Source organism: Lacerta agilis, chromosome 11, assembly GCF_009819535.1.
Source record: "Lacerta agilis isolate rLacAgi1 chromosome 11, rLacAgi1.pri, whole genome shotgun sequence".
Lineage (NCBI taxonomy): Eukaryota > Metazoa > Chordata > Lepidosauria > Squamata > Lacertidae > Lacerta > Lacerta agilis.
In genome coordinates, this window is record NC_046322.1 from 48,059,890 (window position 1) to 48,086,023 (window position 26,134).

At 39.6% G+C, this 26,134-nt stretch overlaps 1 protein-coding gene across 1 annotated transcript in view; it reads left to right on the forward strand.

Moving 5' to 3' along the window:
• MEGF10 (multiple EGF like domains 10) overlaps positions 1-26,134 on the forward strand; it is a 111,622-nt gene that overhangs the window by 13,908 nt on the left and 71,580 nt on the right. The window contains exons 2-5 of the mRNA XM_033163887.1: positions 13,036-13,169; positions 15,489-15,590; positions 17,411-17,511; positions 24,278-24,370. Of these exons, the coding sequence (XP_033019778.1) occupies positions 13,054-13,169; positions 15,489-15,590; positions 17,411-17,511; positions 24,278-24,370 (412 nt within the window). The 5' untranslated portion in view covers positions 13,036-13,053. The remainder of the gene's footprint in view (positions 1-13,035; positions 13,170-15,488; positions 15,591-17,410; positions 17,512-24,277; positions 24,371-26,134) is intronic.

Genomic DNA, 26,134 nt, shown 5'->3' on the forward strand with positions numbered 1-26,134 from the left:
CTAGCAAAGCTTTGACAAATGCAAAAAAGTAATCTTGCTAGCCAGATTGGTACTGTACTTGTTTAAGCTTTAGTAGTTTTAAGGGACAATTCATTGAATGACAGAAGCCTTTGTGTAAATGGAAGATACTGTCCCCATTGAAAGGTACACTTGGAAGGTACTTCTCAAAACATTTTTTCTCCCACATAACATTACATTTATCTTGCACTTCCCTATACATTATTTATATTCAGCCTGACAGTACACAGGATTAATCACAGATTTTGGACTGTTTTCAATTGTACTTAAAAGAGACCTTTCTCTGTGTGCAAGATACGGAAACGCCTCTGAAGAGAGTTTCAGATGACAGAATTTACCAGTGTCACAGGAGTTTAGTGTATAAATTCACTGTTTAGCCTACTTTTATAATAGAGCTTTATTGCTACTTTAATCCACACCACATGCAGATGACCTGAGCAAACCCCATGGAAAGACAGAAGTATTGTTGTGTGTATGTGGAACAGTTGCTCAAAATCTGATGCACCAGCTGTGGCTCGACCAGTTTGGAAGTCAAGGGAAACTTGATCTCTTAATCTTTTTTTTTTTTTTTAACCAGACAGATATTGTAAATAACAACTGTTTCCGAAGAGTACCTGTCAGTTAGGCAGAATACAATGTTTGAATACAAGGCTTTAAAGAAACATGCTCCATGTCAAAAAGTTATATAGGAAAAGGGCATTGAGAGAAAAGAAATTTATCTCCCCCCCTGCAATGTTTTTGTCTGGGTTTATTTGTCTTGTTATGTAGCAGCGCCTGAATATTATGAATACAATCCAAAATACAGTGGTACCTTGGTTCTCAAACTTAATCCGTTCCGGAAGTCCGTTCCAAAACCAAAGCGTTCCAAAACCAAAGCGCCCTTTCCCATAGAAAGTAATGCAAAATGGATCAATCTGTTCCAGACTTTTAAAAACAACCCCTAAAACAGCAATTTAACATGATTTTTACTATCTAAGAAGACCATTGATCCATAAAATGAAAGCAATAATCAATGTACTGTACTATAAAATAAATAAGAAAGTATTGTAGATGATAAAAAAAAGAAATTTCTTACCTGCACTAATGATAGTCATTGTTTGGATGGGAGAGTTTTATCCATTTCTGCAGTCACACAATCACTCAATCAGTAGCTGAACTGGGTTCCACACAGTCACAAAAACAAATTAACCGAAAAAGCCTCAAAAACAAAATCGCAAAATAAATAGCAAAAACCAAAGCGCCAAACTTAATCCATTCCGGAAGTCCATTTGACTTCCGAAATGTTCAAAAACCAAGGCGCAGCTGCTGATTGGTGCAGGTGCCCCGGAAACAGTAGCTGACAGCTGCATCGGATATTTGGCTTCCAAAAAACACTTACTTCCGGGTTTTCAGCGTTTGAGAACCAAGGTACCACTGTATTATGTGTGCTTGTGCTCCAGTTGAAATCAATGGAACATTGCCGGGTGATTATATTCTCAAATCCCACAGATGTATCTGGCTCCTACCCTATATATATATATATTTAACTCTAATGTACTTTGATGTAATAGGGACCATTAATGATGGTTTCTGAAGGTAGTAAATTAGGGTAATCGGCAACAAAAACCTACCCAGCAATCAGTGTCTTTTAAGTCTTTCATGACAGAATCCATGCATAATATCTGGGTAGCTTTCAGTGACTAACAGTATATAATGTGAAAGAAACCATTAATACCAGTTGGGATGTAAAGTCTGCTCATGTAGTATGTAAGCCTTTTTTGGCACCGAGTTTGACACACACACACACACACACACACACACACAAAATCACACCCTCTCCAGTCAATCACTATAAAGTGCTTCATAACACATGTTGCAATTAAGCTGTAGAACTCTCTCTCTCTCTCTCTCTTTTAATTCTTACTATAGAGAATAACTTTAACAAAGTGCCTCATTAAGTCCACAGATTTTATTTTAGGAGAAATGGAATTGAAATGGCTGTAGAACTCGGATTATTGAATGCAGTATAACTCCTAGGTGCTTCCTTAGACAATGGAACCAATGACAATCCATTTTTGTAATGGCAGATAAGCACCCTTTATCAGTACTATCCAGTTTCAAAAGGGGGTGCAGTCAGATTTAAATAATTCAATAAGTACTCTATAAGGAACATGGTTAAAGGACTGAAATCTTTTTTTTTTTTTGCTTATGTTAATAAAAATACACTCATCATTCATTTCCCTTCAAATTACTGCTCACAGCAAGGAATTAGTTTCCAAATTCACTTTCAGAAGGTTTCAGATAACCTGAAACCAGAGCCAATTTACATATTTTAATAGGATGATTTATCTTGGAAAAAATATTAATTACAACAAAAAGTCTTTGATTGTTAGGGTTTCTAAGGCAATGCCTTTGTTGGATCCTTTTAATGATGAAGCAGGCTGTCTCTAAAGCAGATTCTGTTCACATTAAAGGAAATGAATGTGAGAGTTTAATGACATGGGGCATCTTTTTTTTCTTTTTTTAAAAGTAGCATTAAGAAAAGTTAGATTGATATGAATAACAATTGAGAACTTTGATATCAAATTGGTATGAAATTATCAAAGTGTTTTCTGTGCATAATGTATAGGTTTGTATACCGCTATTGAACTATTGTATATAGCATTATTTTCTATTTCAAATGCCAAATAAAAGGTGCTGTTTTAAAAGTAATTTCATTCATTCACCGGTTCCTCATTGTGCCCTAGAGTTCCAGTCATGTATGTAGCCTTCTTGCAAATATCCAAAGGTATGTACAGCAGGGCAGAGCATGCTGCAGGGATGGCATATCCCCATTCTGTATACTTCTATTGAATTTGTAGGCTCTGGAGCATGAAATGTGGTGTCTGGTGGGCCACTTTCTTTCATGGCTTTCTGTAGTAGATCATGCAAGGAAAAAATGGTCTGGCTATACCCTTTGAGAATATGTGGAGTCTATTGTGATTTTTAAAAAAATAAAAGCACAAGGTATGCTATCTCTGAGGAGGATGAACTCTGTTGTGTTAAAAGAACTGTTTGAAAAAATCCCTAGGTCAAAGATTTCCAAACACTGTGTCATGACACATTAGTCAGTGTGTTGTGTGAATGCTCCCCACGCTCCTCCCAGAGCTGGAAAAAGGTTAGTTTAACCCCCAGTTTGCTAGTAAAACTGAATTACTGTGTCGTGAAACGAAGCTTGTCTAAAAAGTGTGTCACCAACATGAAAAGTTTGGAAAGCTCTATCCTAGGTGAATTCATCAAACCAATTTTAATGTGAAACTGATGTAAAACATAATCCAAATAATTATCCTGAAAAGCTCAAACTTTTATATTGATAGGTTTGTTTTGTTTCTGCAAACAGTAATTAACTTAGCTCTTTCATAAAATGTTTATTGCAGGTCTCTAATGTTATGTATATCCTAAATTTCCTAAAGTTGCTAATACTTTTAACATAACTTCTTTTGGAATGCCTAGAAACAGAAGGACTAGTCTTTGCTTCTTTTCTGATATAGTACCTGTTTTTGTTTATGTGCACCACAGTTTTCTATGATTTGTGGCCAGCATTTTTTTAAAAACAAGATGCTATTGCATTTATAAAGAATATTACTCTACGGCTCTTCAAGTCTACTGTTATTTTAAAATTATTTTTTGAGTTTTTGAGTATTCATAGATAAGTTAGTTTGCATTTTTTCAAAATACAGTTTTGACATTTGATGCCTTAGCCTTCATTCTATGCCCTTAAAATACTCTTCATTATATAAACTATATCAAATGCTTAAGGTATATTTTCCTTTATTTGAGATCGTCAGTAAAGACCTAACACTGGTTATGGCAGTCCTCCATACCAAATGAGAACGATTTGCCTTGCAATTTTATATTCTACTTTATGTGCCATGAGCCAGATTATAAAGTATATGACAGAATGCGAAAATATATGCATGTGTAAAAATGATTTCCTTGTGCACTGCTCCTACTGCATTTAATGCCTGTTATCTATTAACACTGCAAGCAGAATCGATAAAAGCAATCAAGTTTATTCATAGCCACAAGTTAACATGAGACTAATCACTGCTGACAAGATTGGGTCAGATACAAGTTTTGATAAGGTCAGCATCGGTTGCTTTAATTAATGTTTCTGTCTGTCAACAAAAGATAACATTTTTGGTTTTATGACCAAAGTCCCACATTGCTGCCTTGTGTTCGTTGTTTACTGTCTAAGAATGCATTATGAGCAGAGATTGTGTACAGCAAAAGCCATACTGCGGTTTCAATACCTGTGGGACCAGAATGTATGAAAGAGTTAGCAATAATCGTTGGACTGGTCCTGTCCTATAGACGATGAGCATTTAGTGACCTCACTGCCTGCTGTTGCATATTCTGAACCAGTCTAGTACATTTGCACATGCTTAGAGCTCCTGCCATGGGGTTGAGAATGCTGTTTGATGGGGTGTAGATGTACAATAATGTGGGGTGCTGGTTGTGCCTCTGGATGCTGATGCATGTCCTAGGGATGCTGGTGGCTCTGTGTTCTAAACCACTTAACCTCTTGGGCTTTCTAATCAGGATGTTGGTGATTCAAATCCCTGCGACAGGGTGAGCTCCCATTGCTCTGTTCCAGCTCCTGCCAACGTAGCATTTCAAAAGCATGCCAGTGCAAGTAGATAAATAGGTACCGCTGCAGTGGGAAGGTAAACGGCATTTCCGTGTTCTCTGGTTTCCATCATGGTGTCCCGTTGCACCAGAACTGATTTAGTCATGCTGGGCACATGACCCGGAAAGCTGTCTGAGGACAAACACCGGCTCCCTTGGCCTGAAAGCGGGATGAATGTCGCAACCCAATAGTTGCCTTTGACTGGACCTAACCATCCAGGGTTCCTTTACCTTTTGTTATCTTTACCTGTGTGTCCTAGGCATGTTCCCTGTCTTTGCATTTTTTACCTTAGTTGGAAGGATACCTGTGCAAGTACAGGTGTATGCACATAGAGTTATCTGCAGCAAGTGTGGGCAACATTTTTCAGTCCCAAAGGCGACATTCTCTGGAGGGTAACCTTCCAAGGTCCACTTTCCAGTGGGGAATGTGGGTGAGGCAGAAGCAAAGGTGGACAAAGATATGGATGTGACTCCTGCATTTGTACAGTAGGCCATATTGCAGCTATACAAAAGCCAGAGGGGTTTATAGACGTGCTTTGATATGCATCCCTCCCATCTTGGCAAGCAAGTTGGAGTGATTATCACAGTTCAAGGACTCATTCCAGCTAGGGAAAAGGACCCATGAAAGGTGTGGCCTGGAGAGAGGGCGCATAAACTGGAGGGCCAGAGGGAAAACCCTGGAAGTCCATGTGTGGCTTATGGGCTCAAGATTCTCCACCATGAGGATGAGAACACTGACTGGGATCTTCATCCCTGTGGAGGGAGCCCTTTGTGTGCATATATCTGTGTTTGTGTAGTCTTGCTTTGGACTTGCATAGCCACCTCTCCTTGGGACTGATGCTGAGCATTCTACACTGGCGCCCAGTACGTTTCCGAGCACAATTGAAAGTGTTGGTGCTGACCTTTAAAGCTCTAAACAGCTTCAGGCCTGTACCTGAAGAAACGCCTCCACCTCCGTCGTTCAGCCCAGACACTGAGGTCCAGCTCTGTAGGCCTTCTGGTGGTTCCCTCACTACGACAAGTGAAGTTACAGGGAACCAGGCAGAGGGTCTTCTCAGTAGTGGCACCCTCCCTGTGGAATGCCCTCCTTTCCGATGTCAAGGAGATAAATAACTACACAACTTTTAGAAGACATCTGAAGGCAGCCCTGTATCAGGAAGGTTTTATGTTTGATGTCCCACTGTGTTTTTATATTTTGTTGTTAAGTCACCCAGAGTGCCTAGGGCAACCCAGTCAGATGGGTGGGCTATTATTATTATTATTATTATTATTATTATTATTATTATTAAACAGGGAACATGATGCCAGCTTGTGTGTGGCACAAAGGGAGCAGGGCTAGTCCACATATTCTTGCTTTCCCTTTCTTGTACTTAGTACCTGTGGTTACCGCATAGCAAGTAGCCAAATATTCTGCACAAAAAGAAAGCTGTATGAAGAACAGCTTATGCCATTTCACACAGTTCTAGCTATGAGGTGCCTTCCATATATTGTGGGGCTACAACTTGCATCAGCCTTAGCCAGCCTGGCCAAAAGCCAGGGATAATGGATGTTGTAGTACAACAACATATGGAGGGTGCCAGGTTGACTTCCTCTGTTCTAGTGGGTCTGTAATAGCCCACCCCAAACACATTGTTGTTTTTTCCCCAAACCAGTTTAGTGCCGTTCATTTTGTAGGCTGCTCTGTGAGTAGAATAATCACCATTCTAAGTGGATGAAAACTTTAAACCTGCTATTCTTGCAGCTGTCATATGATGTGCAGCTGTTTAGATGATAGCTGGGCTCTGTGGATCATGGAAACACACTCCCATTTATAAAGTCCTTTAGCACACTACTGGGATTTCAGCTTCTCCAAAGTGCTTTTGAGAACAGAGCACCATTTCAATATATGATTAGCAAAGAAAATATTAAAATTATGCTAAAAAAAGGTATACATGTGATCACTAAGGTAGACTGGTATGTGAATAAATTGTCATTGCTAATTAATTTTTTTTTGGGGGGGGATTCTTATTTTGAAAGAGATCTGGAGTGGTCAGCCCAAATAAGTTTTTACTGTCCTATAATTTCCTTTCCCAATGGAAATATGTGGTGTTTCTTTAACTGTATGGTCTATTTTCCATGGATACTAATGGAAAAATCTACACCAGTAATTTCTTTGCTTTTCTGATATTGGGTGGATCCAGATAGCTGCCACATCCCCTCAGGTGTCTGCCAAATCCCATGGGTTTCTGTCCACAGTTAGGACAGTGGTGGACTTTAACTAGTGTTTACAAATCCACTTCAAGTTCTTGATTGTACTTTTGTTTGAAGCTAACCATGGCTAATGGGACGCGGGTGGCACATGGGACGCGGGTGGTGCATGGGACACGGGTGGTGCTGTGGTCTAAACCACTGAGCCTAGGACTTGCCGATCAGAAGGTCGGCAGTTCGAATCCCGCGACAGGATGAGCTCCCGTTGCTCGGTCCCAGCTCCTGCCAACCTAGCCGTTCAAAAGCACGTCAAAGTGCAAGTAGAAAAATAGGTACTGCCCCGGCGGGAAGGTAAACAGCGTTTCCGTGTACTGCTCTGGTCTCACCAGAAGGGACTTAGTCATGCTGGCCACATGACCTGGAAAAACTACCTGTGGACAAACGTCGGCTCCCTCTGCCAGTAAAACGAGATGAGCGCCACAACCCGAGTCGTTTGCAACTGGACTTAACTGTCAGGGGTCCTTTACCTTATTAACCATGGTTAATGTTAACAATGGTGCAAATGTGATGCTTTTCAAAAAAATGAATTTCAAAAAATGCAAACTCACATTTAAGAGGGATGCAAAGTGTGTGAAAGTCCACGGTTCACTCACAATTTTTCAAATTTCCCTGCTTATGGGACTGGACATGTAAGGTCTGCACTAGGTTTCATTCAACTCCAAGAAAACTAGGAAATCTCACAATGAAAGGGATTAGCGAGTGTGCACCAAGCTAGTTTCCTTGAATGAAAACCATCCCCTAACCATTACCTTTTTGTTGATTATTATGCAAGAATGTGCCATCTCATTTCAAATCCTGTCCTCTTTCATGCAACTATCTACCACTGCCAGATTTTTAAAAAGAATTTTTATTTTTTACTACTGCAACTATTTCTCATAATCTCAAACTATGCTATCTTTCCACCAGTTATAGTGGGATAGCCAGTCTGTCAGTAGTTTGTCTCTAAGTTTTACTCATAGTAGACTCATTGAAAGTAATGGACCCAAGTGACACATCTATTAATTTTCAATAGATCTACTCTGAGTAGGACTAACATTGGATTCTATCCAATACCTTTTATAAGGTAAAGGTGAAGGACCCCTGGATGGTTAAGTCCAGTCAAATTCGACTATGAGGTGTGGCGCTCATTTCCACTTTCAGGCTGAGGGAATCGGTGTTTGTCCGCAGACTTTTCCAGGTCATGTGGCCCGCATGACTAAACCACTTCTGGCACAATTGAACACTGATGGAAGGTAGAACGCACAGAAACGCCATTTTCCTTCCCACCACAGCAATACCTATTTATCTATTTGTGCTGGTATGCTTTCTAGCTGCTAGGTTGGCAGGAGCTCAGATTCAGCTCCCAATTTGTTGTTGTTCAGTCGTTCAGTCGTGTCCGACTCTTCGTGACCCCATGGACCAGAGCACGCCAGGCACGCCTATCCTTCACTGCCTCCCGCAGTTTGGCCAAACTCATGTTAGTAGCTTCGAGAATACTGTCCAACCATCTCATCCTCTGTCGTCCCCTTCTCCTTGTGCCCTCAATCTTTCCCAACATCAGGGTCTTTTCTAAGGAGTCTTCTCTTCTCATGAGGTGGCCAAAGTACTGGAGCCTCAACTTCAGGATCTGTCCTTCTAGTGAGCACTCAGGGCCGATTTCCTTGAGAATGGATAGGTTTGATCTTCTTGCAGTCCATGGGACTCTCAAGAGTCTCCTCCAGCACCATAATTCAAAAGCATCAATTCTTCGGCGATCAGCCTTCTTGATGGTCCAGCTCTCACTTCCGTACATTACTACTGGAAAAACCATAGCTTTAACTATACGGACCTTTGTCGGCAAGGTGATGTCTTTGCTTTTTAAGATGCTGTCTAGGTTTGTCATTGCTTTTCTCCCAAGAAGCAGGCGTCTTCTAATTTCGTGACTGCTGTCACCATCTGCAGTGATCATGGAACCCAAGAAAGTGAAATCTCTCACTGCCTCCATTTCTTCCCCTTCTATTTGCCAGGAGGTGATGGGACCAGTGGCCATGATCTTAGTTTTTTTGATGTTGAGCTTCAGACCATATTTTGCGCTTTCCTCTTTCACCCTCATTAAAAGGTTCTTCAATTCCTCCTCACTTTCTGCCATCAAGGTTGTATCATCAGCATATCTGAGGTTGTTGATATTTTTTCCGGCAATCTTAATTCCGGTTTGGGATTCATCCAGCCCAGCCTTTCGCATGATGAATTCTGCATATAAGTTAAATAAGCAGGGGGACAATATACAGCCTTGTCGCACTCCTTTCCCAATTTTGAACCAATCAGTTATTCCACATCCAGTTCTAACTGTAGCTTCTTGTCCCACATACAGATTTCTCAGGAGATGGATGAGGTGATCAGGCACTCCCATTTCTTTAAGAACTTGCCATAGTTTGCTGTGGTCGACACAGTCAAATGCTTTTGCGTAGTCAATGAAGCAGAAGTAGATGTTTTTCTGGAACTCTCTAGCTTTCTCCATAATCCAGCGCATGTTTGCAATTTGGTCTCTGGTTCCTCTGCCCCTTCGAAATCCAGCTTGCACTTCTGGGAGTTCTCGGTCCACGTACTGCTTAAGCCTGCCTTGTAGAATTTTAAGCATAACCTTGCTAGCGTGTGAAATGAGTGCAATTGTGCGGTAGTTAGAGCATTCTTTGGCACTGCCCTTCTTTGGGATTGGGATGTAAACTGATCTTCTCCAATCCTCTGGCCACTGCTGAGTTTTCCAAACTTGTTGGCATATTGAGTGTAGCACCTTAACAGCATCATCTTTTAGGATTTTAAATAGTTCAGCTGGAATATCATCACTTCCACTGGCCTTGTTGTTAGCAAGGCTTTCTAAGGCCCATTTGACTTCACTCTCCAGGATGTCTGGCTCAAGGTCAGCAACCACACTACCTGGGGTGTATGAGACCTCTATATCTTTCTGGTATAGTTCCTCTGTGTATTCTTGCCACCTCTTCTTGATGTCTTCTGCTTCTGTTAGGTCCTTTCCACTTTTGTCCTTAATTGTGGTAATCTTTGTACGAAATGTTCCTTTCATATCTCCAATTTTCTTGAACAGATCTCTGGTTTTTCCCATTCTGTTATTTTCCTCTATTTCTTTGCATTGTTCGTTTAGAAAGGCCCTCTTGTCTCTCCTTGCTATTCTTTGGAAATCTGCATTCAATTTCCTGTATCTTTCACTATCTCCCTCGCATTTTGCTTGCCTTCTCTCCCCCGCTATTTTTAAGGCCTCATTGGACAGCCACTTTGCTTTCTTGCATTTCTTTTTCATTGGGATGGTTTTCGTTGCTGCCTCCTGTATAATGTTACGAGCCTCCATCCACAGTTCTTCAGGCACTCTATCCACCAAATCTAAGTCCTTAAACCTGTTTTTCACTTCAACTGTGTATTCATAAGGAATTTGATTTAGATTGTATCTTACTGGCCCAGTGGTTTTTCCTACTTTCTTCAGTTTAAGCTGGAATTTTGCTATAAGAAGCTGATGATCAGAGCCACAGTCAGCTCCAGGTCTTGTTTTTGCTGAGTGTATAGAGCTTCTCCATCTTTGGCTGCAGAGAATATAATCAATCTGATTTCGATGTTGCCCATCTGGTGATGTCCATGTGTAGAGTCGTCTCTTGTGTTGTTGGAAAAGAGTGTTTGTGATGACCAGCTTGTTCTCTTGACAGAACTCTATTAGCCTTTGCCCAATAAGTACCAGCATTTACCTTAACGTCATCTCTACTGTGACACTCACTCATGTAATCTTCCATCTGGGGGCCTTGAAATGTGGTCACTGGGTATCTTTTTTAAAAATGTTCTTTATAAACAACATAACTGATATATGAAACTTTCAACCCCTTTATAGTTTGTGTTGTCAGTGTTGTTCATCCAGTTATGAGGAATTCTTGAGACCTTTATATTAATGTATCATTTAGAAATGCATTTCTGCATACTGTAGATAGAGTTAAATCTTCTACATTTTTATTGCTAATATAAACACTTTAGCAATGCTAATCAGTTGTACTGATTTTCTGTTTTGATTTTCCTTAATAATTAAGCAAAAGAACTAGGATGCAATCAAGTTGTACACTAGGGGGTTCATGCAAATAGTTGAGTCTTCTTTTTTACATTAATCTTTTTTGTTAGAGGCATTCGGTAGGAAATTTATTGACATTTTAAGAAAAGGAAATACAATTTACCTGCATAATCTGCTTTAATAAGGGAGATCATTGCTCCATTGGAAATTAAACTGCAAGTGCACAACTTTTCATTCCTGGTTAATATAGCTCATTGACTACCACAGTATTAATGCTTTTTAAGGAGCTTTCAAATCGTGACATGCATAGAACAAAGGGCTTGTGTAGCTGAGAAGTGCAGAAACCCATGAATGCAATTTAGCTCAGCCCAGTCTTATGCTGGTTTTTCCTCAACTGTGCTCTGATAATGGAAGCAAATCTGGAATGGATATTGATGCTCACAGGATATTTGCAGCTTAACAGCAGAATGTTTGCTTTGAATGCAGAAGATCCCTGGTTCAATACCTGGCATCTCTAGATAGGAATGTTGTCTGTCTAAAATCCCAGAGAGCTGCTGTTAGTGTTGACAATACTGAGCTAGATGGACCAGTGGTGTGGCTTGTTATAAAGTGGCTTTCTATGTTCCTAGGCAGCAGTCTTGCTTGCTGTGGCTACACTGGTGTCTTGTGCAATGCAGAGTCACATCCCATGCAGAAGCAAATATTTACCAGTGATCTATGGCCTGTTGGAAACAAATGCACCTTAAAGACCATTCACTGTCATTCTTTTAGTACCTCTCCCCCTACTCTGCCAAGGGCTGTGTTTATCTATGAGTTCTGTTGATTATGTCCCTAGAAGCAGAATTAGAGCAGTGAAGGAAGCCCATTTATAGTCAGCGGAAAGTTGATTGAGGCTGCAGTCCTATACTTACAGACCCTCCAACTGTCCCTATTTTCCAGGGATGTCCCTGAATTTAGAGAAGCTGTCCTGGTTTCTGATTTGATCCCAGAATGTCCCGCTTTTTCTTAGGATGTCCCTATTTTCATCAGAGAAATGTTGCAGGATATGGAGTTCTCCGACCCTTGAACCATCTAAAGGCAGCCCTGTATAGGGAAGTTTTTTAATGTTTAATGTTTAATTATGTTTTTATATACATTGGAAGCCTCCCAGAGTGGCTGGGGCAACCCAGTCAGATGGGCCGGATATAAATAGTAAAATTATTATTATGCAATAGGACGTCCCTATTTTCTTTGGATAAATGTTTGTAGGGTATGTATTTAAACAACTCAGGACCGCAATACCTCAAGGACCGCCTATCTCCATATGAACCTACCTGGACCCTGAGAACATCTTCTGAGGCCCTTCTTTGTGTGCCTCCTCCACGAGAAGTCCTGAGGGTGGCAATGTATCTTTTCTGCAATGGTTCTCCATTTGTGGAACGCTCTCCCCAGGGAGAATCTGCTGGCGTCTTCATTATACACCTTTAGGTGCCATGCGAAAACGTTCCTCTTTAACCAGGCCTTTGGCTGATTGACATCCAATGCCCTTTTAAAATATGTTGTGGAAGGGGGGGATAATTGGGTTGTTGTTTTTTGTTTGTTTGTTATGTATTTTGTGTTTTTATAGTGTGATTTTATGTTGTGAACTGCCCTGAGAACTGTGGGTATAGGGCAGTATACAAATTAAATTAAATTAATTATTACTAGTACCTGTAATTATACTCACTAGCTGGAAGTAAGCGCTTCTTAACCCAGTGGGCCCTACTTTTGAGTAGGCATGCTATGTGCACTGCATATTAAATAAACAAAAGTGACCTGCGTCATCTAGTCTGTTGCATCCGAGAATTGCATCCTAGAACATCCCCGACCTTGCTGAAGAAGATACTAAAATTCAATTCTCAACTCCTTCATGTCATTGGCAGTATGAGTTCTCCCCCACTTATACAGTGATACACCTGTGCCAAGTTTATTGTGCTTCCCACCATTCAAACACCAATTCTTATTTTCATATATCCACTCCTATAGTCCCATCTAAAACAGGTTGCTTCATCCTCCATCAATGCAAGGTTGGACTTGGTTGTCACAAGTAACAGTAATATTAGCAATTGTTTTCTCTTTTCACACAGGGCTGTTCTGTGAAAAAGATGGTTCTTTATTTGGACTGGTTTGTTCACTTCCCTCTCATACTTTTGTACCACTGGGTGACCACAACTTTATCCCTAAATCTTGAGGATCCAAATGTCTGTAGCCACTGGGAGAGGTAACATTTAAGAGCTATTTTGCTAGTAGTTTATGTCCATGTTTATGTTTATTTAAAGCGCATACTGCATGTATGAAAACAGATCTGTGTGCTCTATATCCCAAAGCAGCTATATGGGGGGGGGGGAATGCATCACTGAGCCACACACACATAAATATATTCTACTTCAAAATATATCCATGCCTGGAATAGGAAATAGAAACCATTACAGTGGTACCTCGGGTTCCAAACGTTTCGGGTTCCAAACTCTGTTAACCCGGAAGTAGTACCTTGGGTTGAGAACTTTGCCCCAGGATGAGAACAGAAATTGCACGGTGGCAGCGCGGCGGTAGCAGCAGCAGGAGGCCCCATTAGTGAAAGTGCACCTTAGGTTAAGAACAGTTTCGGGTTAAGAACAAACCTCCGGAACGAATTAAGTTTGTAAGCCGAGGTACCACTGTATAAATACCAGACACAATATAAATGGATACCTTTAATCCAATTAACTCTGTGGGAGAATGTGCATATTCAGATTAGCCCTATTGGAAGCCATCCAGGTGTAATTATGAAGCTTTTAAAATCTACCTTAAAACTTGTTGGTTTAATTATTTTCATATGGGAGGAAAATACAGCTATAATTTCAGTGCAGTGTGTCTTCCACTGGCAGCTCTGAGCATACAAAGGGATGTGTGCACAGAGCTGTCTCCTTTGCTTAAATGAATGAAGGAATTACATATACAGGAGGAACACAGCATATCCACTGGAGTTCTCATGCATACAGAGTTGAAGGAGTGGGTGAACATTTAGCATCATACCAAGTTTGCAAAAGCAAATTCAGAAGCTGTTTTTACTCATTTTGGAGCCTTTAATTTCTTGTGTTTTTTCATGTAAACATCTGAAGCATTGATTGCATGTTGTTGGATCCAGCGTTAGTTGTGTTAGAGTAGACCTACTGAAAGCAATGGAATTTAAATCAATGGGATTTAAGTCTGCCTAAATTTAAGTCTTACAGATTTCAAAAGGTATTCTCTAAGCATAACAAAGTCTGAATCTAGCCCCTAAAACTAGTAGAAACCATCATTTTTTTTAAAAAAATATGTTTGACTGGTGATTATTTCTAAATATAGCATTCTTTCATTTTTCTTCCAATATTCAGGGGTGTGGCAAGAGGGAAGAACATATAAACCACCACCTGGAAAGTTACCATACCACTAGCAGTTGCACTAGAATAGATGGTAGTCAACAAATTAGTTGTTGCTGTTTTAATCTTTGGCAATCCTATAGGATAATTCCAACTAAATTGCTAACGTGGGGGGAAAGAATGAGATACTAGCCTCTAAGTGAATTATGAATGAGCAGAACACCAGGCTTATGCAGCACACCGGTGTGTACAGTCCTATAAAACTCACTGGGACCTATTTTATAGTAAGTTAGCATAGGAGCATGAGACACCTTTGTGAAATTACACTTTTTTCTTTGGCAATGATAAACAGAAACAGCTGGCCTGTGTAATTCATGTAGGTACTCTCCAAGGAACCTTTGTAGTTACTGTATTTAGACTTTTCATATACAGTATATTTTTTAGGGGTATTCATTTATTTTTTTAAAAAAACAAAACAAGTTTAATGAGATGAGCTCCACATACTGAAACTGCTATAGATTTGGAATTAAGGAAGCAGGATTTCAGTTCTCACATATTCAAATCTAAGTGGTGAGATTGCTTTTCTAGGTGCAAATCACATTTTGTGGTCATCATTTTCACAGTAAGAATATTTGTATGGATCATCCAACTGTAGCACCACATCTGCTATATTAATGGAAATTTTATTAAAATGTTAACCATGAACAACTGTGCAAAAAGCATTCTGGTTCGCAACCCATTTCTAATGTTTGCTGTGTTGCCCTCCTTTAACTGTTGGGACACTTCTGAGCACAAATGGTAAAGGTGGAAGAAAACATTGCCTTAAAAAGTGGAAAACTCCTTTAGTAGATGCTGGCTGAAACGGGCACCTGCTTTCTGGGCTGTGACAAAACATTAGATGAATATATGCACTCAGGTCTGCACCAAAGAAAAAAGTTTGCCGTTCATCCTCCTAGTTTACAATACTTTTCTGCAATCAAAGATGTAACTATAGTAAGCAGATAGTATTTGATGTAGAACAACTTAAAGACTAATTGATTGGTTTTGTCTGAAACATAGTGAGTGTTCACTTGCACAGATAGTATCTCTGAAATGTTGGTAAACCTATATATTTGTTTCCCTCATAATTATACTTTATTTCACTTAACAATCATTCTAGTAAAGTACATACTTAATATTTTTGTTTTGTTTCTGTGCAGCTATTCTGTTACAGTCCAAGAATCCTATCCACACCCTTTTGATCAAGTTTACTATACCAGCTGCACAGACATTCTGAACTGGTTTAAATGCACACGACACAGGTGATTTGCTTATAAACAATAAACTATGTTCTTATATTGCTTTGCTAGAATAATCCTTCATAGGTGATTAATGATTGTTTCACGTTAAAAGGAGTCTAGAATAATTTATATCAAGCACAAATGAGATCATATGCGTGCAACCATAGTTTGCATGCCAGCATGTGTGTGCTTCTGGGTATAAGTTATCCAAAATAAGACTATGAGGTAGATAATCCTCTCAAGTGCTCAATGTGTATTTTACAAAGGATTATTGGGCTGTGGAAGATTGTGTGAGGCACTAGTGTGAAAATATGTTCGCTTTCTTTAGAGAATTACAGAGAGACTTGTAATGTTGATGCAGTGGCTTATTCAGTTTTTACTATCTGAAAATAGGAATTGATCAAGCAGTTCTGTAGCATGCCTGCCATATATTTTGATGGATCTTGTTATACGGGGTATAACCATAGAGGGTGGTCATTTTTCAATGCTTCTTGAACAGTAGAGAAATGAGGCCACTTCAGATTTTATGCTTGTACTGATGGTGCCATGAGCCACTGCAGTAACATATGGGCCATTCCATGAAAAATGAGCCTGATAAGAATGCTAGATGAGTGCTGGACTTTGGTGAGGAAGATTCCAAACGTGCAGTCTAACCATTTTTTTTAAAGCTAAAGACAAAAGAAGTTTATTTTATGGACCTTCTTTTCAAAAGTCCACCCACGTAGTCTTCACAGAAGTGTTCAAGTTAAAAGTTTTCTGATGATTGTCCCACCCGTGACAGCATTTCCCCCTCAATTTTGTATCGTTAAATTTCTTAAACTTAATTCCTGATTGCATAGTTGTAACCAATAAACATTGATTTAAATAGATATGCTGAGTTTATCATTGATTCACCTCCCAACTCACAGAGTTTTTCCATAAATCAAACTTATCTCAAGCTCCATGTCCTTTTCTTGTCCCACCTGTGACAACACTTTTAACATTTAATAAAATTGTCAAAAATATCCATAAAAATAATAAAAAAATTAGTAAAATGTTCAGCATCTTATTAAGAACATAGTTTAAATTTTGGTTGTTGATTTTTATGTATATTTACATTGTTACACATGTGTGAATACCAAAAAACATGGTCAAAGTGTCCCACCCGTGACAATGGAATGGCCCATATGCTGTGATTCTGGCATGTGTTTTTCTCATGGTGGCCCCAGTTCCCTGGAATTCTCACTTCATTTTCTGCCAAGCCTCCCCAAATTACTGTATTTTATATCTGTTCTTAATAATGATAGGATTAATGGTTTTTCTTTCTTTCTTTACACCGCTCAGGTATTCCATGAATGTAGAGCAGTTCCTAAATTCTGAAAAAATAAATTCCTCTTTGAGTTCAGCTCAATTAAATCAGTGGTTCTGCTGTGTTAACCCTGTGCTGGATTTTGACACTCAAATCTTTTCCCCTAAGGGGTAGCAGATGATGTTGGATTGCATCTCCCATCCATTGGCCATGATGATGGAGGCTTGTGGGAGATGAAGTCCAACAACATATGGAGGGTATTGACTACCTCTGGGATAGATTGGCTATGTCTGATCAATCCAGTTTTCCACATATGAAGGATGCATTGCTGGCTTAAGTTCTAATAATTATTCAGCTTGATTGTGTTTATATCTGAAAGTCTTAAGATATTTTTTGAAATAGTTGAACAGTCCAATATAGAATTAGTGGGAGGAATACTTAATTAACAAAGGAAAAGGAGAGTTGATTTATAGGTCAGCAATATCCCTAATTATCCATAGTTGGTTATATTCAAGTACTTGTTAACAAATTTTGCTTTCATGTGTTTTAATAGAATCAGTTACCGTACTGCCTATAGGCATGGAGAAAAAACTATGTACAGGCGGAAATCTCAGTGTTGCCCTGGATTTTATGAAAGCAGAGAAATGTGTATCCGTAAGTAAACTGATTTTTGCTACTATCACATTAGAATTTGCTTAAGTAATCAAGATTTCAGTTCTATGCACACAACTCTTGGAGAAGTGTATTAGTGTTTCCCATGAGTATCTGATCTCTGAAAACAGGAGTCCAAATGACCATTGCCTGAGAATTCAAATGCTTCTTGCCTTCTTTAAAGAAATGTTGTGAGGCTGGTTTGGTGATTTGCTGATGAGTATCTTGACATCCGCTGTGGGGCAATTGAGGGGAAAGCACACAGTAGCTGCCGGGAGGCTAGGGTAGAGTCAGGGACTATCTTCATTTGGTGCTGTCTGTCTATCAATCTGTGGCATTGACTGCTGACGCTAACAGAGGCTCTTAGTCAGTTAGCAGTTTGTTTCCCAGCCCAATTCGATACACTCACGTTGGTGTTCAAAGTCCTTAAACGAATTACGCCCCAAATATCGGGGGGAGGGGACACCTCCTTCCCTACATAAACTCTCAGGGTACAGATCAGCAGAGGGAGGTAAAAAAAGGTAAAGTACCCCTGGACGGTTAGGTCCAGTCAAAGGAGACTATGGGGTGCAGCGCTCATCTCGCTTTCAGGCTGAGGGAGCCGGCGTTGGTCCACAGACAGCTTTCTGGGTCATGTGGCCAGCACGACTGAACCGCTTCTGGCGCAATGGGACACCGTGACAGAAACCAGAGTGCATGGAAACACTGTTTCCCTTCCTGCCGCAGCAGTACCTATTTATCTACTTGCACTGGCATGCATTCGAACTGCTAGGTTGGCAGGAACTGGGACAGAGCAATGGGAGCTCACCACGTTGTGGGAATTTGAACTGCTGACCTTCTGATCGGCAAGCCCTAGAGGCTCAGTGGTTTAGACCACAGCGCCACCCGCATCCCTTTTGGGAACAACTGGGTTCTGGAGGTGCTAAAAGAAAACTCACACCCCAGTTTTCCTGTGGCCCATGGATGTAGGCTTCCGGCAGAGTTCGAAATGCACAGCTGAAGAGACTTGTCTGAAGCAGGTCACCAGGAGTCAAAAGACTTTTCCAACTACGTCTTTATTTCCTGCATTCCTTCTTTATCAGGATACAAAAACACAAGGTTGGCTTGGCATCAACAGAAGGAAAAATAAAACAAACCCAGAATTCTATTCTAGCAGTAAACCTTCCAGAGACTTTACACAAGTTTCAAACAACACCTAATCAAAACATTCACACTCCCCCAGAGTGGTTTCTTGACAGAGACATATATACTCACAGCAACGCCTACACTTCATTGCAATTATGCAGGAGTATCAGCACCTGTTTCTTAAACTGATAGTTCTGACACCAGACCGGCTCAGGTGCAACTCAAAACCCAACAGTCCCATCTTGAGGGAGCCATCTTGGTAGCTCCACTGTTCCAATAAGTTCAGTGTTTGTGTCGCCTGGGAGAGGGCATTTTCTGTGGCAGCTACTAGATGGCGGAATTCCCTTCCCACATAGGTATGCCTGGCACCTTCATTGTAAAGTTTCCATTGTCTATTAAATACGTACCACTTTCCCCTGGCATTCGATACATGAGATATACTTCAGGACCCACCCTATTACTATGATTATAATTTGTTTTAAACTGTTTTTAAAATGTGATATCAAATTGTTGAACCTGCCTTGGGACTGTAGGGTAAAGGGCAGGTAAGAAATCGCATAGATAGTAGTCACAGTACGATATTTGTGTGGTTCTGCTAAATGCCCCCAGCCTCCATCATTGCTTTCCAGTTGTTTCTTGTACATGACAATCTTTCCCCTTCTCACTTTATTGCCCCACAAGGGCAGCTGGCAATTACTTTTCAAATGATTCCAATAATGGCCAGATAATAAGAAGTGGGCTTCCAGTAGTTGCACATTAACATCTGGTAAACAGGTTGACCTCTGTTTTGGCAGAATATTATATATCTTTCACACAAATAACCTTTTCAGGCAGCCTTTTCCATGCCTGAGAGCACCAGTGCACACAAAGTAATGTGGTTTGCATGTTTGGAGTTGCCTCTAACATGTAAAAGAAAACCTCTAACATGTAAAAGTGAACCCTGATGGAGCTTTGGAGAAAAAAGTGTTTTGTTGTCAAAATTTTCTATTTTTCGTGTCCAATATCTTCTTTGGTTTAAGGGCTAATGTAGTGTATCATTGCAGTACAGGCACTAATATCTGAAAAGAATATTAACTTTGCAGAGCTGAAAAGTACCGGTATGTGTTAATTAGGGATTAAATTACAACTGCTAATACCTAATAGAATTCAGATAAAATGTATTGTTTGGATTATATACTGGATGACAGCAGTTGTTTGTCCTCAGGTAGCTTAGGAAGTATCACAGAGCACTTAATTGTCAGTGCTTCCCATCTTTGAAAGTAATTCTAGAATTCATTTAGTTTGGTGTACTTTTTTTTTTTTTAAGCTAGTAATCGTATAAATGTTGAGTTCTAAAGAGGCTTGCTACTAATTAAGTCTTTATAGGATTGTAGTCTTAGTGCGTATTTAACTGCAACAATTTTTTTTTAAAAAAACATTCTCAGCACATAGTTGAGATTCTTAAGTGAAAACAAAAAAGGAGACAGAAAAACAGGTCTAACATTATTGTGTTGGAGTTATCAGTATGATAGCTGTAGGGTCATTTCTTTATGGAGCCCAAAAAGCATTGTGCCTGATGAAGCGACACCAATTTGTTACTGCTACATTAATCCAAACTTCAGTCCATAGTAGACCTTCCTGTGCAGGTGTCTCAGGGACTTGTACATCTGTTTGCCTTCACCTCAACAAGAAGATTTGATAGTAATTGAAAAGGCTGTATTTTAATTCACCCTCTCTGAATTCCTTTTCCTTGTTAAGTGCCAATGCTGATGGATGCATAACTCTTCAACCGACAGCTCCAGTTGGCAGTTGTAAGTTCCTGTCTAGCATCTCTGGTGCCAGGATTAGAAGAGCCACTGATTATTTCTTCAGCTGTCAGTCAGCCAGGAAGATACTTGTGTGGAAGATTAAAAGTGGACAGTGGCTTTCTCAGGCAAAGGGGAACAAAAATGTGGTCTCTTCCTGCAGAGGAAAGGATGGAGATGAATGTCTGAGATTCCATGAACATTGGCCTTGAGAGTGACATGACAATAAAGGGATTATTCTCAAGGTTCATCCTCCCTGATGCTTCCATCCGCTTGCCATTTCAAAAAATAAAACAAAACTCACTTTATTTCCTGGGTGCACATGGACCTTTTGTTGCTGGCTTCTGGCTTCTCTTTCTGTCCTACTCTCTGAGATGGACTGAGATGACTCCAAATGTTGTCATCTCGCTGCACATACTTGATTTGGATAATGACCTTCCCTGGGGAATAAACTTTCTCCAGCTGTATGTGCCCATGTGCACTGATAGTAGCAAAAGAAGCAGAAAATGTCTAGAATGAACACATAGATAATATTCATTATTTGTTTCCTTTTTTCTAGTGCCAACTTTTCATGTTGGTCTTGTAAATAAAAACAGAGTGGTTTATTTTATGTTTTCACTGGCAATAGCTGGTATTGAAGAAAATTGCAACTTCTTGTGGATGTTTTAAATGATTATATTTGGCTCAAAGATCCTTTCAACTAGAAACTAACCAAAGGGTGACTAGTTGAAGCCACTGTCCTACTACTGCTGCCTTTTATTCTTCTTATACAGTGGTGCCTTGCTTCTCAAACTTAATCCATTCCGGATGTCCGTTCCAAAACCAAAGCGTTCCAAATCCAAGGCGCGCTTTCCTATAGAAAGTAATGCAAAACAGGTTAGTCCATTCTAGACTTTTAAAAACAACCCCTAAAACAGCAATTTAACATGAATTTTACTATCTAACAAGACCAATGATCCATAAAATGAAAGCAATAATCAAGGCACTGTACTATGAAATAAATAAGACAGTTTTGTATATGATAAAAATTAAAATTAATTTTTTTCTTACCTGCACTAATGATAGTCATTGTTTGGATGGGGGGCTTTTATCTATTTCCGCAGTCACACAATCAGTCAAATCAGTAGCTGAACTGCATTCCACACGGTCACAAAAACAAATTAACCAAAAAAGCCTCAAAAACACAAAATAAATAGCAAAAACAAAAGCGCTAAAGATAATTTGTTCCAGAAGTCCGTTTGACTTCCAAATGTTTGAAAACCAAGGTGCAGCTTCTGATTGGCGCGGGCGCCCCGGAAACAATAGCCAACAGCCGCATTGGATGTTCAACTTCCAAAAAACATTTGAAAACCAGAACACTTCCAGATTTTCAGAGTTTGGGAACCAAGGCGTTTGAGAACCAAGGCATTTGAGAACCAAGGTACCACTGTAATTCACTTAGTATTCTATAGGAGATACCAGTTCCACACTTTCCCCCTCTCATACAGGCCCCCTTAAGTAGGTATTAGGATTTTGGTTTTTTGTTCAAATGTTAAACTGACCAGCATAACCCAGTAGTATCAGCAAAACAGAAACATGCTGTCTATATAAATGCAAGTCTAAAGTAATTGCGGGAAAAACTATAATCTGCAAATAAAATTATTTCTGCACACTTTTAACATTAAAGAATTATTATTGACATGATCTCCTCTGAGAAGGAAATACCTAGTAACATCTGTATCTGACAGATGTTTATAGGTGGACGGGATTTAGAGCACCATACCAACGGTCTCAGGTTCTATCCCCAATGTCTTCAGGAAATTATAGAATGCAAAAAAATAAACATTTCCTACACAAGAGACACAAATCTTTTTATTCCTAACTATGCTAAAGCTATCCCATAGCAGCAATAGAAAGAAACCTCTGCCCGAGTTCCTGAAGACACAACACTTGCCCAACACTAGATACTTTTCTATAGATTAACAAAAATGATTGGACGCAGAAAAAGACAGATTCTGGTTTCCAGTCAATAGTTGCAATAATTATGTTTATAACATTGTTTTGTGCCTAGCAGTAATTTTCCAGTCGCTTTGAGAAAATCACTTTATTATGTGATATTACGGTAGATAACGCAGGTCAGGCTAGCCTCCTATTTCTGCAGCTCCTTGTATTCCTAATAAAAAACTTGACTTTAAGGCTGCAGTCCTCTAACCACACATCTGGGAGCAAGCCCCACTGAATGTAATAAGATTTACCTTCGGGTAATTGTGTAGCATTGCATTGTAAGGTACACTAGGCTTTGTACTTCAACATTTTCCTGCATTTGGTCTTAAAATTTCCTGGCAAGCCATGATACAAACACATCCCCTTATACCTTCCTAAAACTCTGCAAGTCTTTGAACTCAGTCCAAACGTAAATATTCTTACAGCTGCTTCTAGTGTGTGACATACCTCCCTAGCAGCTGTGCTATTATTATTTTTAATGTTTCCTAGCATATGAAGACCAAAATTTAATCTTGTTTAATAAAAAACTCTTCAGAATGCCATGGCCTTAGGAGCATGCTTAATATGCAGATTGGCACCATTTTACAAAAAATGTCATGGAATGCTGTGCTGGGACGCAAGAGGGAAAGGACAACAGGGAAGACAACAGGAAGAGGGGATAATGACCCAGGGAAAAGGGAAGGTTGTATCTACTGTTTCTCACATGTTTTGTCCAAAGTTCATGTCAGTTTTGAGGTACTTGTATTCAGTGGATAATTGCCCTTTTAACACCTTAAACAGGGTAAAGTGTTGAGAGTAGGGGCTCTACCCCTTAGATCTATTTATTATTTTTGGACTGCAACATTATCTGCAATACTGATTGTGACTTTAGAACCAGGGATTAATTGTAGAGACCCATATTCACGATATTCATTGTTCACGAGATACACGTGTTAGGAAAAATGTTGAACGCACCTGCCCTGTAGGAAAATCCGATAGCAGTTAATGCCACCCTTTTCATTCTTTACGCCACTGGAATCTTTGTTTTCAGTGTTGTAAGAAAAGCTGTTGTATATATATTTTCTCTTCTCTTGCTTTTACCTCTGAATGCAGTAGCCACAGGCCATCATATTCACTGATGAACATGACTGCAAAAATATGATATATCAAAATTAAGAAAAGACCAATAACTGGTGTATATCAGTCATGTATGTAACACACAAAAAGAGAGAGAGATAAAACAAGAAAGCAGGAACAGAAGGGGAGGGTAATTATGATGCAGCTTAATCACCTCTCCACTGGAGAAGATGAATGCCTCTAGAGATGGCAGGGGGGCTCCCCTGTGGCAGAGGCCTGAACGGATAAAAGCTCAGAAATAGGGCATTGTGGGAGGAAGGTGCCAGAGGCTATGAATCTGTGGAATTAGAAGCCATGTGGATCACCCAATGGAGCTGGCACAGCAAAGATGGACAAAAAACCCTGTCCTTATTTTTCATCCTCACCAGCAGAAGTCAGATGTGGGTGTGACTCCCCAGTTCTTCTCCTCCCTGACCTGGTTACGATTGCTCTATCAAGCACCTTTCCTGCAATCACTTGCTAATATAGATTCACTAAAGGACAAGAGCTGCTTTTTCCTATCTAGACAGATATATAAAGTTGAAGTAGCCATGGTGAACTTCCTTCCAAAATATTGAAACTAGAGAGGACAATCCAAGGATATTAAACACCCAGTAAATGTGGGGAAGTTATTAAAAACTTTAAATATGCTAAATAAGTCTTTGTTTTTTTGGAGAAACCAGAGACAGTATAAAACAGCTGGATTATGGAAAGTAGGTGGTTAAAAAAAATCAGTATTTTTATTCTTTCCTTCTTTGATGATTTCCCTCTTTCTCTGACAGCTCACTGTGCTGATAAATGTATCCATGGTCGCTGTATTGCTCCAAACACCTGTCAGTGCGAGCCTGGCTGGGGTGGACCCAACTGTTCCAGTGGTAAGTCTACATCTGCTGCTGTCTGTCTGGGGCTCTGTCTGTTCTGTTACCCTTCTTTGCAGGGAGATTTTAAAATCTTGTGCCAGGAATCCCCAGTGCCTGTCTGAAACGTTAGCTCTGATTTACATGAAGGTATAGGATCTCTCTGTGTATGATAGTTTCTCTGTTTTCTCTTTATTAAATTAGGAAGTTCCATGTCAGCAGATAAAACCCTACATTAATTTGTTTCCTGGCACACAGGACGTGGCTTTTAGCACTTGAACAGATGATATGAAAAGCTGCTATTGTAACAAATTAGCTTGAACAACCATACCTTTTCAAACATCTAATAATTCAGGAGAATATGGTTTCATATTTAGAAGCCAAAAGAAAGAAAGATGCAAGGGGGAAATTATCCACAGTTCAAATATTTTCAAAATCATTGTGTGTGGTATTTTATTACAACTGATGGACAAATAAGAGATATTACAGAGTTTGGGACGTTAAGAATAAAAACAAACATATTTTGGGGAAAATCCATCAATTATTAAAAATGACAAAGAGTCAAAGACTACACAGTAAAATGGGCCCAAAATATTGGAGAAAATATTATCGTATTTTCCGGCGTATAAGATGACTGGGCGTGTAAGATGACCCCCAACTTTTCCAGTTAAAATATAGAGTTTGAGATATACTCAATCGCAGATTCTCCACCCGGCGTATAAGACGACCCCCGACTTTTGAGAAGATTTTCTTGGATTAAAAAGTAGTCTTATACGCCAGAATATATAGTACCGGTAAGTTGATGTGTGGGGAAAGCTTTTGTTAAATGCATGTAAGTTCTCCCTGAGTATGGGCATAAAAGAGAAATTCTTGTCCAGATGGCATATCACTCCTGAAAAATACATAGAATAAATGAAAACTATCTAGACATATGTTGGAAATATAAAAAGAAGGGTGTGTCCCCCCACATGTGATAGAAATGTGAACTGGCAAAAAAATATTGGAGCAAGATAAAGGATCCTCCTTGGGTGAAATGGCCACCAACTTCTCATGTTTCAGATCTAATTTATTGATTAAACTTTTTGCACTTTTGTTTGTTAAACTCACTGTGTAAAATGCTACACCCTTGTATACTAAATCTACTAAGTAACATAGATAAATATATCAAGGACACAGATTTAGTTTTGTTAGGGTGATACAAGAAAAAAAAGAGTAAACACAGCTATTTCACTTTAACTTGAGTATCGCTAGGTGAATTCACATGTTGTTATTTACATAAATCCTTGTGATTCATACTTGGAGAGCCAAAAGTCCAAAAACTGGCATTAATTGGTCATCATGCTTATTATCTTATCACTTAACCCTTGAGTGTGATGAGCTTGTTGCCTTATCACTTTAACTCAATGTGCTTGCTCTGAGCATGACAATAACAGGCCGGTTATGGCACTAAATTGTATTTAAGTTTTATGTGAAGTGGGAGCGTTGAAATTAATGAGCCTACATTTGCCATGCCGATTAATTTTAATGGGTATCCTCTGAGTATGTCTAGTGTTGGATGCAACTCAACCACTCTAGCAACAGTCGGTATATAGAAATTATCCCCAAACAGGGCACAATCGACTAGTGGGTCAATCCTAAAATATGCTCCCAGGAAGGTACCGTATATACTCGAGTATAAGTCGACCCAAATATAAGCCGAGGCACCTAATTTCCCTACAAAAACCTGGGAAAGCTTATTGACTCAAGTATAAGCCGGTTCACCTTTGCCACTGTGGTAGAGGA